General features: G+C 44.8%; 1 protein-coding gene across 1 annotated transcript; it reads right to left on the bottom strand.

The window, feature by feature from the left end:
• Positions 1–256: 256 nt before the first annotated feature.
• LOC310788413 (alpha-2,8-sialyltransferase 8F-like) lies at positions 257–12,140 on the bottom strand (the record flags this gene model as incomplete). The annotated part of the gene is made up of 7 exons (XM_083649971.1): positions 12,041–12,140; positions 9,207–9,296; positions 8,978–9,055; positions 3,525–3,672; positions 1,025–1,137; positions 820–912; positions 257–734 (listed from the first exon to the last, which is right to left on the bottom strand). The coding sequence occupies exons 1-7, from the start codon at positions 12,136–12,138 to the stop codon at positions 257–259; spliced, it is 1,098 nt and encodes a 365-aa protein (XP_083506097.1). The 5' UTR covers positions 12,139–12,140.
• Positions 12,141–13,180: the final 1,040 nt, after the last annotated feature.

Below are 13,180 nucleotides of genomic sequence, written 5' to 3'. Positions count from 1 at the left end.
AAACACTGCTTTGTCTGATGTCTGTTTTTATTGTATGTATTAATGTATGTGTGTTTTTAATGTGAAAATGTATTCTTGAGCTGCACTTTATGGAGCCTGTCAAAAGGAGAATTCACTGTGTGACAGAGAATAAAGCTATCTCGAATCTTGAATCTTGAGTGACTGAGAAAGCCCCAAGGCTGAGGCTAGGGAGAAGGCACTGTGCTGTCTGGGTGCAGCACATACCTGCTGGCACTGTGCTTTCTGGGTGCAGTGCCTACCTACTGGGTGGCACACAATCTCCCAGGTGAAGCTCGAGCACACCCTGACTGTGCAGCTTCAACAAGTGCTCCAACTCCCCAGGCATGGTGTGGAGGTTTGCGTTGGGCTTTGTGTCGTCATAGTAGTAGTTGGTGAGGGACTGGCTTCTGACCGGGTGCTCGCTGAACGGCCAGAAGCCGTACACGTGCACGTTGGTGCAGAGCTCCAGCGCCAGGCTTACCACCATGAAGCCGGTGCTGAGCCGCACTGCCTTGAGGCCCTGGGAGCGCCAGAAGTGGGCCAGACTCCGCAGATAGTCCGGGTTGAAGAAAACGGGCCGGGTGGGGCTTTCATACTCCTGGATGGAGTACAGGGCCCGCATGGACAGGTCCGTGTTGCGCAGGTAGGAGAAGGCAGGCAGCAGCAGCAGCGAGTCGCCGTAGAGACGCAGGCTCTCCACAAAGGGGGAGCGGCGCTGCGTCAGAGACCTGAACCTGAAAGAAAACACAGAGGAGATGTTGCAGGTTAACTGTTGATGTTAAAGTTGATGACGAGATGTATCCACATCCACACACTCACCTCGCTGTTAAGATGCTCGGGTTTGCTGTCACAAGGTCAGTCTTGCTGCCCACATCTTTCTTATAGTTATCTTGCAAAGGAGGTAGGTTGCACCTGAACGAGGGTGACGGGGAAAATCACTACATGGAGTTTGAACAGGGGTGGTGATGACCTATCAGCATTTCACACTCCATTATGAGATTGCATGTAATGGACGAGTACACACCTGATAACAAACTGGGCAGAATCTATCTTCTCTCCACAGCTGCTGTTGACCAGGATCCCTCCATTCCCCACAACAGCACACGTGTCCCATGATTTATTTCCAAAGGGATTCTCCTGGAATCAACACCAACACTTTACATGTATTATCGTATTCATAAACACGGACACACACACACACACACACACACACACACACACACACACACACACACACACACACACACACACACACACACACACACACACACACACACACACACACACACACACACACACACACACACACACACACACACACACACACACACACACACACACACACACACACACACACCTGTTCATGATAGACCAGGGGTGTCAAACATACGGCCAGGGGGTGAGAACCGGCACGCCAAAGGGTCCAATTCGGCCCACAGGACGACTTTACAAAGTGTAAAAATTGCACTGAGAAGTCCTTCAATCCAATTTGATGCACTTGTGAAGGCTTCAGGAGTAATTAGCATAATCATGTTTTCTGTATTCATCACTAAATGGTAAACTATTTTCAGTACCCTTGAATATAGACAATTGCAGTTGCTTGTCAATTGTAATGCAAACTTACAGACAGTAGATTTGATCATTTGTTTGATCAGCCTATGGTAGCAGAGAGCTGTGAAAACGTGTTCTTAAAATTTACTTGTAATTCCACACACACACACAATCACACACACACACACACACACACACACACACACACACACACACACACGCGCGCGCGCGCACACAACCTTTGCAGGTGTTGTTATTTATAGGTTATTATTCATTGATTTTCTTTGTCTGGCTCACTTGAGACCAAATTGGGTCGCATGTGGCCCGTGGACTAAAATGAGTTTGACACCCCTGTGTGTGATGATGGACCAGGAGCCATGGTGAGGGAAGTGTATTTGACTCAAAGTTTACGCTCCATGACAGCCAAAGGAACAAGGAACAAGAAGGACAAAACAGAGCCGAGATAACGTGATGTCTACACTATAATGACATGAGTGTCTGTCTCTCTGTTTCTCTCTCTGTCCTTCGCCTATCTCGTATCGACTTCAAAGTTTGAGAGTGCGCTAACGCCGCTAAGGGGGGCCTGATGGAGTGCAGTGCCCTATTTTCGTGCAATTCGGCACATCGCCACCTACTGGCAACACAAAAAGTTGTTTATCTTGAGAACAAGATAGAAGAATGGGGGGACGGGCACTGCAATAGTTTAGACTAATTTCAATAATGAAGACTACTTAGCAGCCATCGCCCAGTTCAGGTTATATCACAGTACATGCCCCCTTTCTTTGAGGTTGTATAACCCATTCATTGTTATGCACGCCCCCTTTCATTCATGCTGTCTCCTCATCCATTCACAGTCTCCCATGCTTCCCCTCTGTGGCAATAACCAATCAGCCCAAGCTATTTCTTTCCTGCTGAGCCAATCACCTAACCGGCGTCGTATATCAGAGTCCATGTTTTACTATGTTTGCTATGTGCTGCTGTGTGTCATCTCAGTTGCTGATCATATCATCGTTGAAGCAGTTGTTTTTGCTCCACCTCCTCCCCTGACCACCACCAACATCATGTCTCCTGAAGAATTCCCTATGAGGGATTTTCTATCCTATTCATCACTGACGCCCTCCTCTCATCATCTCAGTAGGAGCGTCATTATGTCATACACAAAAATTTATTTTGTTTAATGTATCATTAAAGCTTATTAAACCTTTCTACCAGTCTCTCATTATTGAACTACAGTACATTGGGCTATTACTGTTAGGGGGTATATACAGTAGCTCAGTGGCATAGCATTTCACTGCAGATCAAGAGGTCCCCAGTTCAACTCTGTTATGTTCTAAGTTTTGTTGTGAATTGATGTATAGTTGGTAAAGTTATGTTTGTATAACGTGTGAGTGCATAAGTCTTATCGCCACTCTATTTTGGTCTGGGAATTGTGGCACTAACCGTGGTCGCAACCATTCATTGGAGAAGGGTCTGATTGCAGACGGCAAGACAGAGGCATACCTGGTAATGGGCGTGCCTGGTAGCTTCAAGGTACGCCCCCCCTCCTCTTCAGTTCTACTAGTCTCGCTTGACCAGACTCTCTCCGTTTAGAGTTTTACTAATTATGATTAATTGATGATTAAACGACTAATTGGACATTGTTTCCATTAAACGGGAGAAAATGATCAAAAATGTGATTTTAATTTGTGCCTCTATATTTGACTATGCTAGACTCCTCCAGCGATTCAGAATGAATTGGGGTGATCATGGTGATCTTTGATGTGTCATTGAAAATATCAGCTTCCTTACAGGACTCATGTAATTACTACTAATATTTAGTACCCATGGATAACAAAATAGAATCCCACAGGGGAAAACATCACTGCACATGTTAAGAATCACAAATCATTTTCACACGAGGAATAATAAGTGGATCAGCACTGCAATTATACAGCAGCAAGTAAAAAACTTCTGGCAAGTAAAAAACAACTTGCCTTTATAAAGGTGCTGAAGATCTCGGGCGTCACCTCGAGGGGCTTCCTCTTACCCTCACCATCGTACACAATGTTGGATCCCAGCAGAGTGTTGGCCTGTGTGATGATGGCCTTGGTGAGGCCACTGCATTTGCTGCTCAGCAGATCTCTGTAGAACACAGCAAGTTCTCGATTAAAGTGTTTGAACACACAATGATCTTTTCTTGTTCAATTATACTTTATAATGTTCATGTTCAGTGACATAATTACTTTTAATTACCTGATGTGTTTTAAGTTTGGGTTTATTCCAGACACAAGCACATGCCTGTGATAACTGTACTGGGCATTGGCTGCCACAAGCCAAAGCAGGCGTTGTTTTGGATATGTCATTACGCGCAGCCTTGCCACGTCAAGACATCAAATTATGCTGCTAAAATTGGGTATTAGCAGATAATTCAGTGAGGCAATCAACTATAACTCACTGAGAAACTTTTATCACATCGCAAAGAGGGAAATGAATTGAGAAAACTTCATAAGCCGGAGGTTCGTTGGCACCACAGACGATCTGTCAATAAGCTCTCTCTGTCCTCGCACGAGTGAGTACACTCTATTACGCATGGAGATAATTACAGCATATTGCATGCCTCACGCAAACAAACCATTGCGAGATGGGAATCTGATTGGTTTTGATTGACGTAATGCTCAGCCTTGCCTGGCCACGCCTGTGAATAATTCTGGTAGTTAAGACCGCCCAAATCCCGTTTGCGCAGGCATTTTGGGGCGCAGATGATTTCGGCACGGCTCTAATTTGCGCTTGCGACACCTGCCGTGAACCTTTCCGCATCCCGGCCGAAAATTGCATCCCCAACATATTTCAGGACTGTTTTAACTTAGAAATCAGGGAGGTCACGTCTACCAGACAATGGTATCACTTTTAAACAGTTACATTTCTGTATAAATTATTACAAGTATGCTCCCGTGAGGTGGGGATGCTTTTTTTTGCTGATTGGCGGGGGAGCAAAACTCGGCAGAACACCTGGCGGACGGCGCAAGGCGGGATGCTATCTTCCCTGCCTTAAGGCACACGCAAACAGGTGCGCAAATGCTATTTTCTCAACTGGTGGGTCGCGACCCAAAGGTGGGTCGCGAGGCCGTTTTGATTGGGTCGCGGACATTGGCCATTTTTTTTTTTTTTTTTTTCATATTTCATATTTCATTTGAGTTAAATTCAGATTATTGAAACTGGATTAGCCTGACCAGTTTTACTTGTTTAACAAGTGGAAGCATATGCTCTGCCTGTAATTCAAGAGAAGTCTGCCTTTTCATTTCATATTTAATTTTAGTTCAATTCAGATTATTGAAACTGGATTAGCATGGCCCCAGTTTAATTAAAAGTTATGACCAGTTTAACTAAAAAGCATATATAGCCTGCCTGTGATTCAAGAAAAGTCTGCCTTTTTATTTCATATTAGTTAAATTCAGACTATTGAAACTGGATTAGCATGACCAGGTTAACTTGTTTTATTATTATTATTATTATTATTATTATTATTATTATTATTATTATTATTATTATTATTATTATTATTATTATTATTAACTTGTTTAAAAACATATAGGCATGTAATTCAAGATAAGTCTGCCTTTTATTTCATATTTCATACAGTTCAAATAAGACTTTCTGAGCATGACCAGTTTGAAACATATAGGCCTGTAATTCAAGTCTGCCTTATTTCAATTGGTTTTTAGCCCTAGTTGCACTTCTGTTGCACTTTTTTGTTCATTTGAGGTTTATAACAGTGCATGAAGGCATTGTGTATTAAATTAATGCGCTATTTTTTGTGCAATAAATTTGAGTGGTTTAAAAAAAAATCTGAAATTTGGGTCGCGACTTCATGACAAGGAAAATAGTGGGTCCTGAGGCTACACCAGTTGAGAACCACTGATTTAAGGGATACTGCCTGTCGGAAGATAGAGCCCCAACACTGGGCACATACTTGATACAGTTTGGCAGTGTTGTAGTTGTTAAGGTTGCTGTGAGACTGGTGGATTTACGTGCGGATACTTAATGTCCAAGACACTAGTTAACTGAAGTCTCGATAACTAGGAACGCTGTAGCACTTGATAGCTGAGTCTGCAAGGTTCGAAGATGGGAACTGTTGCAGAAGGTTGCCATGAGGTTAGTCTATCAACAACTACAGAGGACTTGCAGAGCACCCCCTTATAGGTCCCGACTATGACATCACACTGCGTTGTGACATCATCAGTAAGGCCATCAGAGACGACATGATCATGAATTATGACATCATCACTGTCGACCACCCAATGATGAAAACCTAACAGCGTCCACTAACGTAATCAGATAGTGATGTAGTCATGACATCATCCAACAGTTCGTACTCATGGGGAGATGTAGGTATGACATCATCTAACAGTACCCCCCCTCTACGGGCGCCACCTGGCGTCCAACGAGACTTGCCACGCGAACGGCCCGACCGACGCAACCGATATACAACCACAGAGGGCGCTGCAGACTCTGAAGGCAAAAGCGCCGGGGATGCTGAGGGCTCAGAAGGCGTAGCCAAAGGGGATCCTGCAGACCCAGAAGGTGGAGTCAGCGGGAATGCTGCAGACTCCGAAGGTGGGGTCTCAGCGGATGCTCCAAACTCGGAAGACGGAGCCAAAGGGGGTGTCGCAGGCTCAGAGAGCGGAGCGCCAGAAGGCTCCGCAGAATCTAAAGGCCGAGCCTCAAGACGCAAGATTTATAGCAGCGTCCAGTGTGGGGGGTTCGGAACTACGGAGGTTAATGCGGAACTCACCAGTCGCAAAATGGGTAATGAACTGCTCCCTCGCCAACAGATCCTGGGTGTGAGCGTCAGCCGAGGGGTAGGCTCTACTAACAAGCCTCCGCAGGTGGCTGCCAAACTCCTGAGCTGATTCACCACGTAGCCGGCGTCTTGAAGCAAAGCTCGCCCGAGACCAGCCCTCACTATCATACGGCTCTAAACATCTAGCCATAGCGGCCTTCAACAAGGTGAAATCGTTCTTAGTCTCTGCTAAAAGGCCACTAAAAAGGTCCCGAGCGCGGCCCGACAGCAGCAATGACATACATTTTAATCTCAATTGGTCATCCCACCCATTCACATCGGCAGCAAGCTCGAAATGTTCAGACCAATCCGACCAATCACGGCCGGTACCAGTGAACGTTTCAGGCATAAAAACCGGGCGGGGGGCCGAGACGCGACTATGCCCAATGAGGCCCGCTCCGGCGCCCTGTGGTCCCGCCTGCTGCAGAAAACCCGGAGGAAAAGAAGCAGGGGGCAGGGCAGCATTGGAAACCTCCGGGGCGACGGTCCGCTCGGAAGCAGATGCAGTGGCAGAAGGAATAGGAGGTACTGGAGCAGTAGGGAATAACCTTCGGAGGTCATCCACCGTCATGCCTTCGGCCCGCAGTAAACCTGTGAGCCTCTCCTTGAAATCGTCTCCACACTCAGCAGCACCTAGCAGGGGTACGTCCTGTGGCTCAACCAGCTGCTGCGAATCAGGCATAGTGGGAGCAAGAGGCATGGCTGCACTGGAAACCTCCAGTGTTTGGGTTGGGGCAACGATCTGCTCAGGAGGAGGGGGAGCGGAAGACTGCGGAAAGACACCCCCCTCTGCCCGGGCGGTCCATTCGTCGAGCCGATCTAGCCGGTTAACCAGGAGGGCGTGCCGATCATCGGCCTTGGAAGCCAGAGCCCGGGCTGCCCGGGCTGCTTCATTCTGGCTGTCAAGCAGGTCCTGAAGAATGTCTGTGAAGAACACTTGCACCCAGTGTGTTTCCCTGTGGCTGTCAAGCAGACCCTGAAGAATGTTGTCCCTTTGCAAGGTCTGCAACGCTGTTTGCGAGGTCCCCACCGTGACAAAATGTGAAGTGGCCGGCGACCCGGGCCACAGGGTTTGGAACGAGGGCTCGGAAGCTGGATTCTCAGGGTCTTCCTTGATTGGTGGAAATCTATCCGCTAAATCCATTTCTGAGTTGTTCATACTGTTAAGGTTGCTGTGAGACTAGTGGATTTACGTGCGGATACTTAATGTCCAAGACACACTTGGTAACTGAAGTCTCGATAACTAGGAACTAGAGCCCGACCGATACTGGATTTTTGAGGCCGATGCCGATACCGATATTAGGGAGTAAAAAAATTCCGATATCGATATATCGGTCGATATATATATATATTTTTTCCCCTGATTTTTTATCAAATTTTTATCCCCCATTAGTGCTAATTTTTAATTTATTTATCCTGGTTGCTGCTCCACCCTCTGCCGATCTGGGGAGAGCCGAAAACTGGCTCCATGCTTCCGCCGAGACATGGGCAGTTAGCCAGCCGCTTCTTTTCACCTGACAGGGGAAGCTTCACCGGTAGGACATAGCACGTGGGAGGATCACGCTATTCCAACGAGTTCCCCTCCCTCCGAACAGGCGCCCTTAACGACCAGAGGAGGCACCACATCAGCAACCAGGATATTGCATGTTTTGGTGAAGGGGTTCCTATATGAAGGAAACCCCCGGGAGGCACGGGGAGAACATGCAAACTCCACACAGAAAGGCCCTTTTGACGACCCCACCCGGGCGGTGGGCACTTGAGGACATGCGGACGGGCACGCATTCCTTCAGCGTTTACAGCGTCCCAGATGGGAATCGAACCCAGGACCTTCGAGTAGGGGTGCACCGATTGCAATTTTGTTGGCTGGTTCCGATTTCCGATTTTTGAATAGTCTGACTTGCCGATACCGATTTTTGCCGATTCCGATTTTCTTTCTAAGAACAACAATTGACAGCTTACACAAACGTTTTTGTAACTTTGTTTGAAAATTAAGATTCATATAACAATTCTTATCATTTGCATGAAGTAGGACCATCTCACTCAAACACAGTCCGAAATTTCGTATGCGTTTTTTTTATCTGCCATCTGAAAAAAGATTGTCACGCACAGAAAACCTTGCACACTTGTGAGTCCGATGCGTTTTTATTATTATGTCCGTCGTTCTATTTGCAATACGAAACAAATAGTCTCTCCTGTATCCACGTTACAACATAAATTTAAAACTAGTCAGATATGACTTGAATGCCACTTGTAAAATAAATCACCCACAATGATTGAAAACGGTGCGACCACTATTTTGACTGCCTCATTTTTGGCACAATGCCAGGAATGGACCCTCTGTTAAAACGGCATGTTTTTGAATGGAGTTTTGCTACAAATTCGCTAAAGCTGTTTCCTATCACATTTCTTGTTATCGATACATGCTACTGCCCATATTATATCATACTACTGTGCATATTACTTTGCCATGCATACTTACTACTTCCATGTGTACAGTTCTTCTCCTTCTATATATATGAGGGGAAATGAGTCCCAGAGGGATGCTTGATATTTACTGGATTTCAGCAAATCTTTGAGGAACATTTCACATGATTATTTTTTTCTTACCTGAACTTTTTGGAATTGTCCTCCTGCTTCCTCCAGGTGCGAGAGTAATGCTCCACTAATTTATCAATGATGTTGAACCTGACACACACACACACACACACACACACACACACACACACACACACACACACACACACACACACACACACACACACACACACACACATTTTAAAACCTGTAGCACTTGATGAGAGGTAACAAAGAACCAGTGATGCTTTTTTGCTCTCACCCGCAGCTTTTGCATGGTTTAGCCGAGGGCTTAACGGCATTTTTCTCCCAGGCTTGGTGGACAGCGACAGCGGCTCGAGGTTGCACGTTTCTAAATGAGAGGAATAGAGAGAAAACAGCTGATCAGATTAGTCAAATGCAAAAAGCCAAAGAGCAAGATAACGAGTTAATCTAATGTGCTGCTGAGCCCAGGATGCCATTTGTCATGGCTTCATGGCTGAATCTGTTGTTTACATCGATAGAAGAAGAAAACCTGCTCTCCATCTATTGTTTGACCCTATGCTCATCCTCAGCATTACTTAAAAGGGTGTAACATTGTAAATTAATCCAATAGCTCACAGGGCTTTCACACCGGCAGGGCTCCGTGCCAGTTCTGGTTCCAGAACCCTAATCTGAACTGGCCGGCGCGTTCAGACCGAAAAAATAATTGGTTCGGAACCTGAAAAGTTGGTTCTCAGCGGAACCAAAAAATAGTTGGTTTTCCTTGGGAACCGTGACATCATCAGTGGGCGTGTCTCATTCTAGGCTGTGAAAACGAGCAGGAAGGAGAAGAAGGCAGTGACAACATGGAGAAAAATAATTTGGAGTGGTCTCCTGAGGAAACCAAATGTTTAGTGGTGATTTGGGCATCTACCGAATTTCAAGAAAAGCTAGAAAGCAGTACAAGAAAGAACAAGTCGTATGCCAAACTTGCAGAAGAGAGGGCCAAGGCTGGGTTCACTCGAACGCCAGACCAAATAATTAATAAACTTTAAAAAAAAAATAAAAAAAAAATGAAGGACTACCGAATAATGTCCTCCCACTTTGGTTCCGCTTAAACTGGTGTGAACACGGGCTGGTTCGCCAGAAAGCACCAAGGTTCTGAGACTCCAGAACGGAGCCAAAGCCAGAACCAGAACCGTGTCTGTCTGAAAGCGGTAAGAAGAGAGAGTCACTGATGCCTCAGAGGTGTTAGGATATGACTCCTGCCAGGCCATGTTTTCATTGTAGCAATGATGACAACAATCAACTATATCACTATACCATTTATCAGTGATTCTCAACCTTTTCCATATCAAGGATCCCTAATTTAGTCTGTCGAATTTTGTCTCTCGGACCCAAATCTCAGAATATTTGTATTGTTAGAAATTATTTTGTCCCGAATTCCATAACCATCTGTATTGTAGGTTGAGCGATAACAGTGAAACTATCAGAACAGTGATTCTTCTACATTCTTGTGTTAACTTCTTGTAAATAAAATAATGTTGAAGTTTAAAGATTCATCAATTTGCAGTGGGGACCCCTGGACCACACACCCCACCCAACCCCCCAGAAGCCCTGGTGGACCCCACGTTGAGAACCACAAAATAGATGAGAACAATGATTACATTATGTAATCATTGTTCTCATACATTGACGTCACTTGCCACCCAGAAATACAGAACCCCCGGCAGTTAATAGTATGAGTTGTGCCAAACAAACGTAAATATCTCAAAAACTATACATCACATTGCTTATATTTGTGAGAGCAGAATTAACTCAAGAGTTTGGTGTATAATATATGCATGGCTAGAGCGGACACTCACGCCTCGCGCCACTTGGGCTCCATAGGGTTCCATTGCCGTTGCCACCCAGTGACGCGGTTTGTTTACCAAAATGCTGCTCGGCTGATCCCTTGTATAATGGGTTTACAGTAAATTGTCTCATCATAGCTTAACCATTCAGCAACTTTTCCAAGTTTTGCTATTGGCGAAACTGCGCCCTCTGGGTGCAATAGTATCGATATCGATATCGCAGTTCAAAGTCAACAAAACACAGCGCCAGAAAGCTCTATGTACATGTTGTGACATCGGGTACTCACCACGTGATGAAATAATAATCCATAGTTACGTGAAACGTCATTTTCGTAGCAAATCTGCATCAAATTACTTCCTTGTTTCCACACAACGCTCAAGATTCAAGACTCAAGATTCAAGATTCAAGATTCAAGATTCAAGATTTTTATTGTCACTCCATGGTACAAGTATCACGTGTGAAATTCTTGCGCTGTGGACTCCGTTTACAACATAGTAGGCTACAAATGTAGGGCATATGAGTGCAAAAACAACAACAAGAGACACAACAAGCAATAAGGCAGTATAGTGATAAGACAAGTCAGACACAGTGGCATATTCACTGCACATAGGTGCACATGTCCTGTGCATACTTTAGCCGTGCTTAAACCATTTCATTCCAGCTCAAAAATTCACGATATCGGCTGCATATCGGTGATTTCCCCCTCTCTAAAATCGGTAATCGGTATCAGTTATAAAAATCCTTATTGGTTGGTCTCTACTTTGGAATATAGCCTACCCTTCCCGACCCGAGACTGTTACATTTACACAGTTAAAACGGTGCTAAAACCCTTCCTCGTTGTTTTGTATTGTCTTATTATAGGTTATCTTATTAGGTTGTCTCTTATTCATGTTTTCCTCTGATTAATTTAGGCTATTGCTTGTAGCCTATATAACTCATTATGTAGCCTACGTCGCTTTGGTCGGATAAAAGCGTCTGCTAAATGAAATGAAGTAGGCTAAAGTAGGCTACATTGTCTACACTCTTTTAATCGGGCCTTTGAGGCCGTGTGACTTTTTATAATGTTCTCTGCCTTTGATGCATTGTATAGCCTATGTTTTTTGTTTTTTTTACTCTGTACTTTGAGATTTATCTTAAATGAAAAGTGCATGACAAATAAAATGTATTATCATTACGGTATTACAGGTAGGCTATACCACACTCGCACTTTCTACAGCCGTACAGCACCATTATATCCCCATTTAACAATGAAGTCACCAAGTAGTTTGACTTAGCGGTTACCTTGTTTCGTTGAAGGTGTACCAGGAGAGAGCGGTCAGCGCGCTGCCCAGGATGACGAGGCTGAGCATCAGGGAGAAGAACGGCTTCATGATCCTCATGCTCCACTGCCCGACCGGTCCCGCTGCAGCCTGCCTGCCCGCCTGGACCTCCCCTCGCCCGGTGTTGGCTCTACACTTCGCACGAAGTGGAGCGGTCTGTCTGTGCTATCTTCACCGTTGTCCTCCTCCATATGGAATTATAATAGAATCTATATTCAAGAGGGTGTTCAAGAAATTTGAGAGCATTATTTATCAATTTCACGTTCATATTTTCGACCCTTGGACTCAAAAAGCCCCTGCGTGTGCTCAGATTTACTCTGCTTGTCCTCAAACTATACGCTCGCGCTCAAAACTTTACACTCGCGCTCAAAACTTTACGCTCGCGCTCAAAACTTTTCTTTATGGACAGATTTCATGCACTCACATTCAAATATCATGTCCTCGGACTTCGATTTTGTCTGCTTGTGCTCTCAGTCTATGCTCCCATTCAAATTGAGTGTGCTCTCTCTTGGAATTTCTCCTCTTGGATTTTCTCTTTGCTCTTGGATTTAGAGCGAAACATCAGTATCAAAAAGATAAACCAATAGAAAGCCAGTATAATGTTGACCAATCAAATATCCCTGGGTGGTTTCTGGGTGCATTTGTTTTAGTTTTAGGCTGTCCCGTGTGGGCGGTTTTCTAAACTCCAGTAGGTGGCGGTAATGCACATACATATGTTTGCCAACCGCCATCAAACTCCAAAAAAGAAGAAGAAGAAGGTTTTTTCTACCAACACGCAAACAGTTCATGTTAGCAGGTATCGTTACATTTGTTTATAGTCACGTTATTAGTGTTTAGACATTTGGTAGATGTGGTTTTTAATCGCTATAGTATGACTAGCTCTATAGCCTGGTTGAAACAGGACACCCGGTTTAACGCTATCAGGTTATCAATGTGTTTTACTGTCAATGGTATTTACTGTCGATACTGGCTAACGCAAGACCAGCGATTAATGTTAGTTAGTCGGTATTTTGAGTGTTTATTTTATGTTTCATCGTGGCATTCCTGTTCACTAACGTTACAATTGCTAGCTTTAACGTTAGCTATTGTTAGCTAACTAGTC

This window comes from Poromitra crassiceps (assembly GCF_964638095.1).
Source record: "Poromitra crassiceps genome assembly, chromosome: 13".
In the NCBI taxonomy this organism is placed as follows: Eukaryota; Metazoa; Chordata; class Actinopteri; order Beryciformes; family Melamphaidae; genus Poromitra; species Poromitra crassiceps.
The sequence above is the reverse complement of the archived record's forward strand: the minus strand, read 5'-3'. Positions and strand labels throughout refer to the sequence as shown.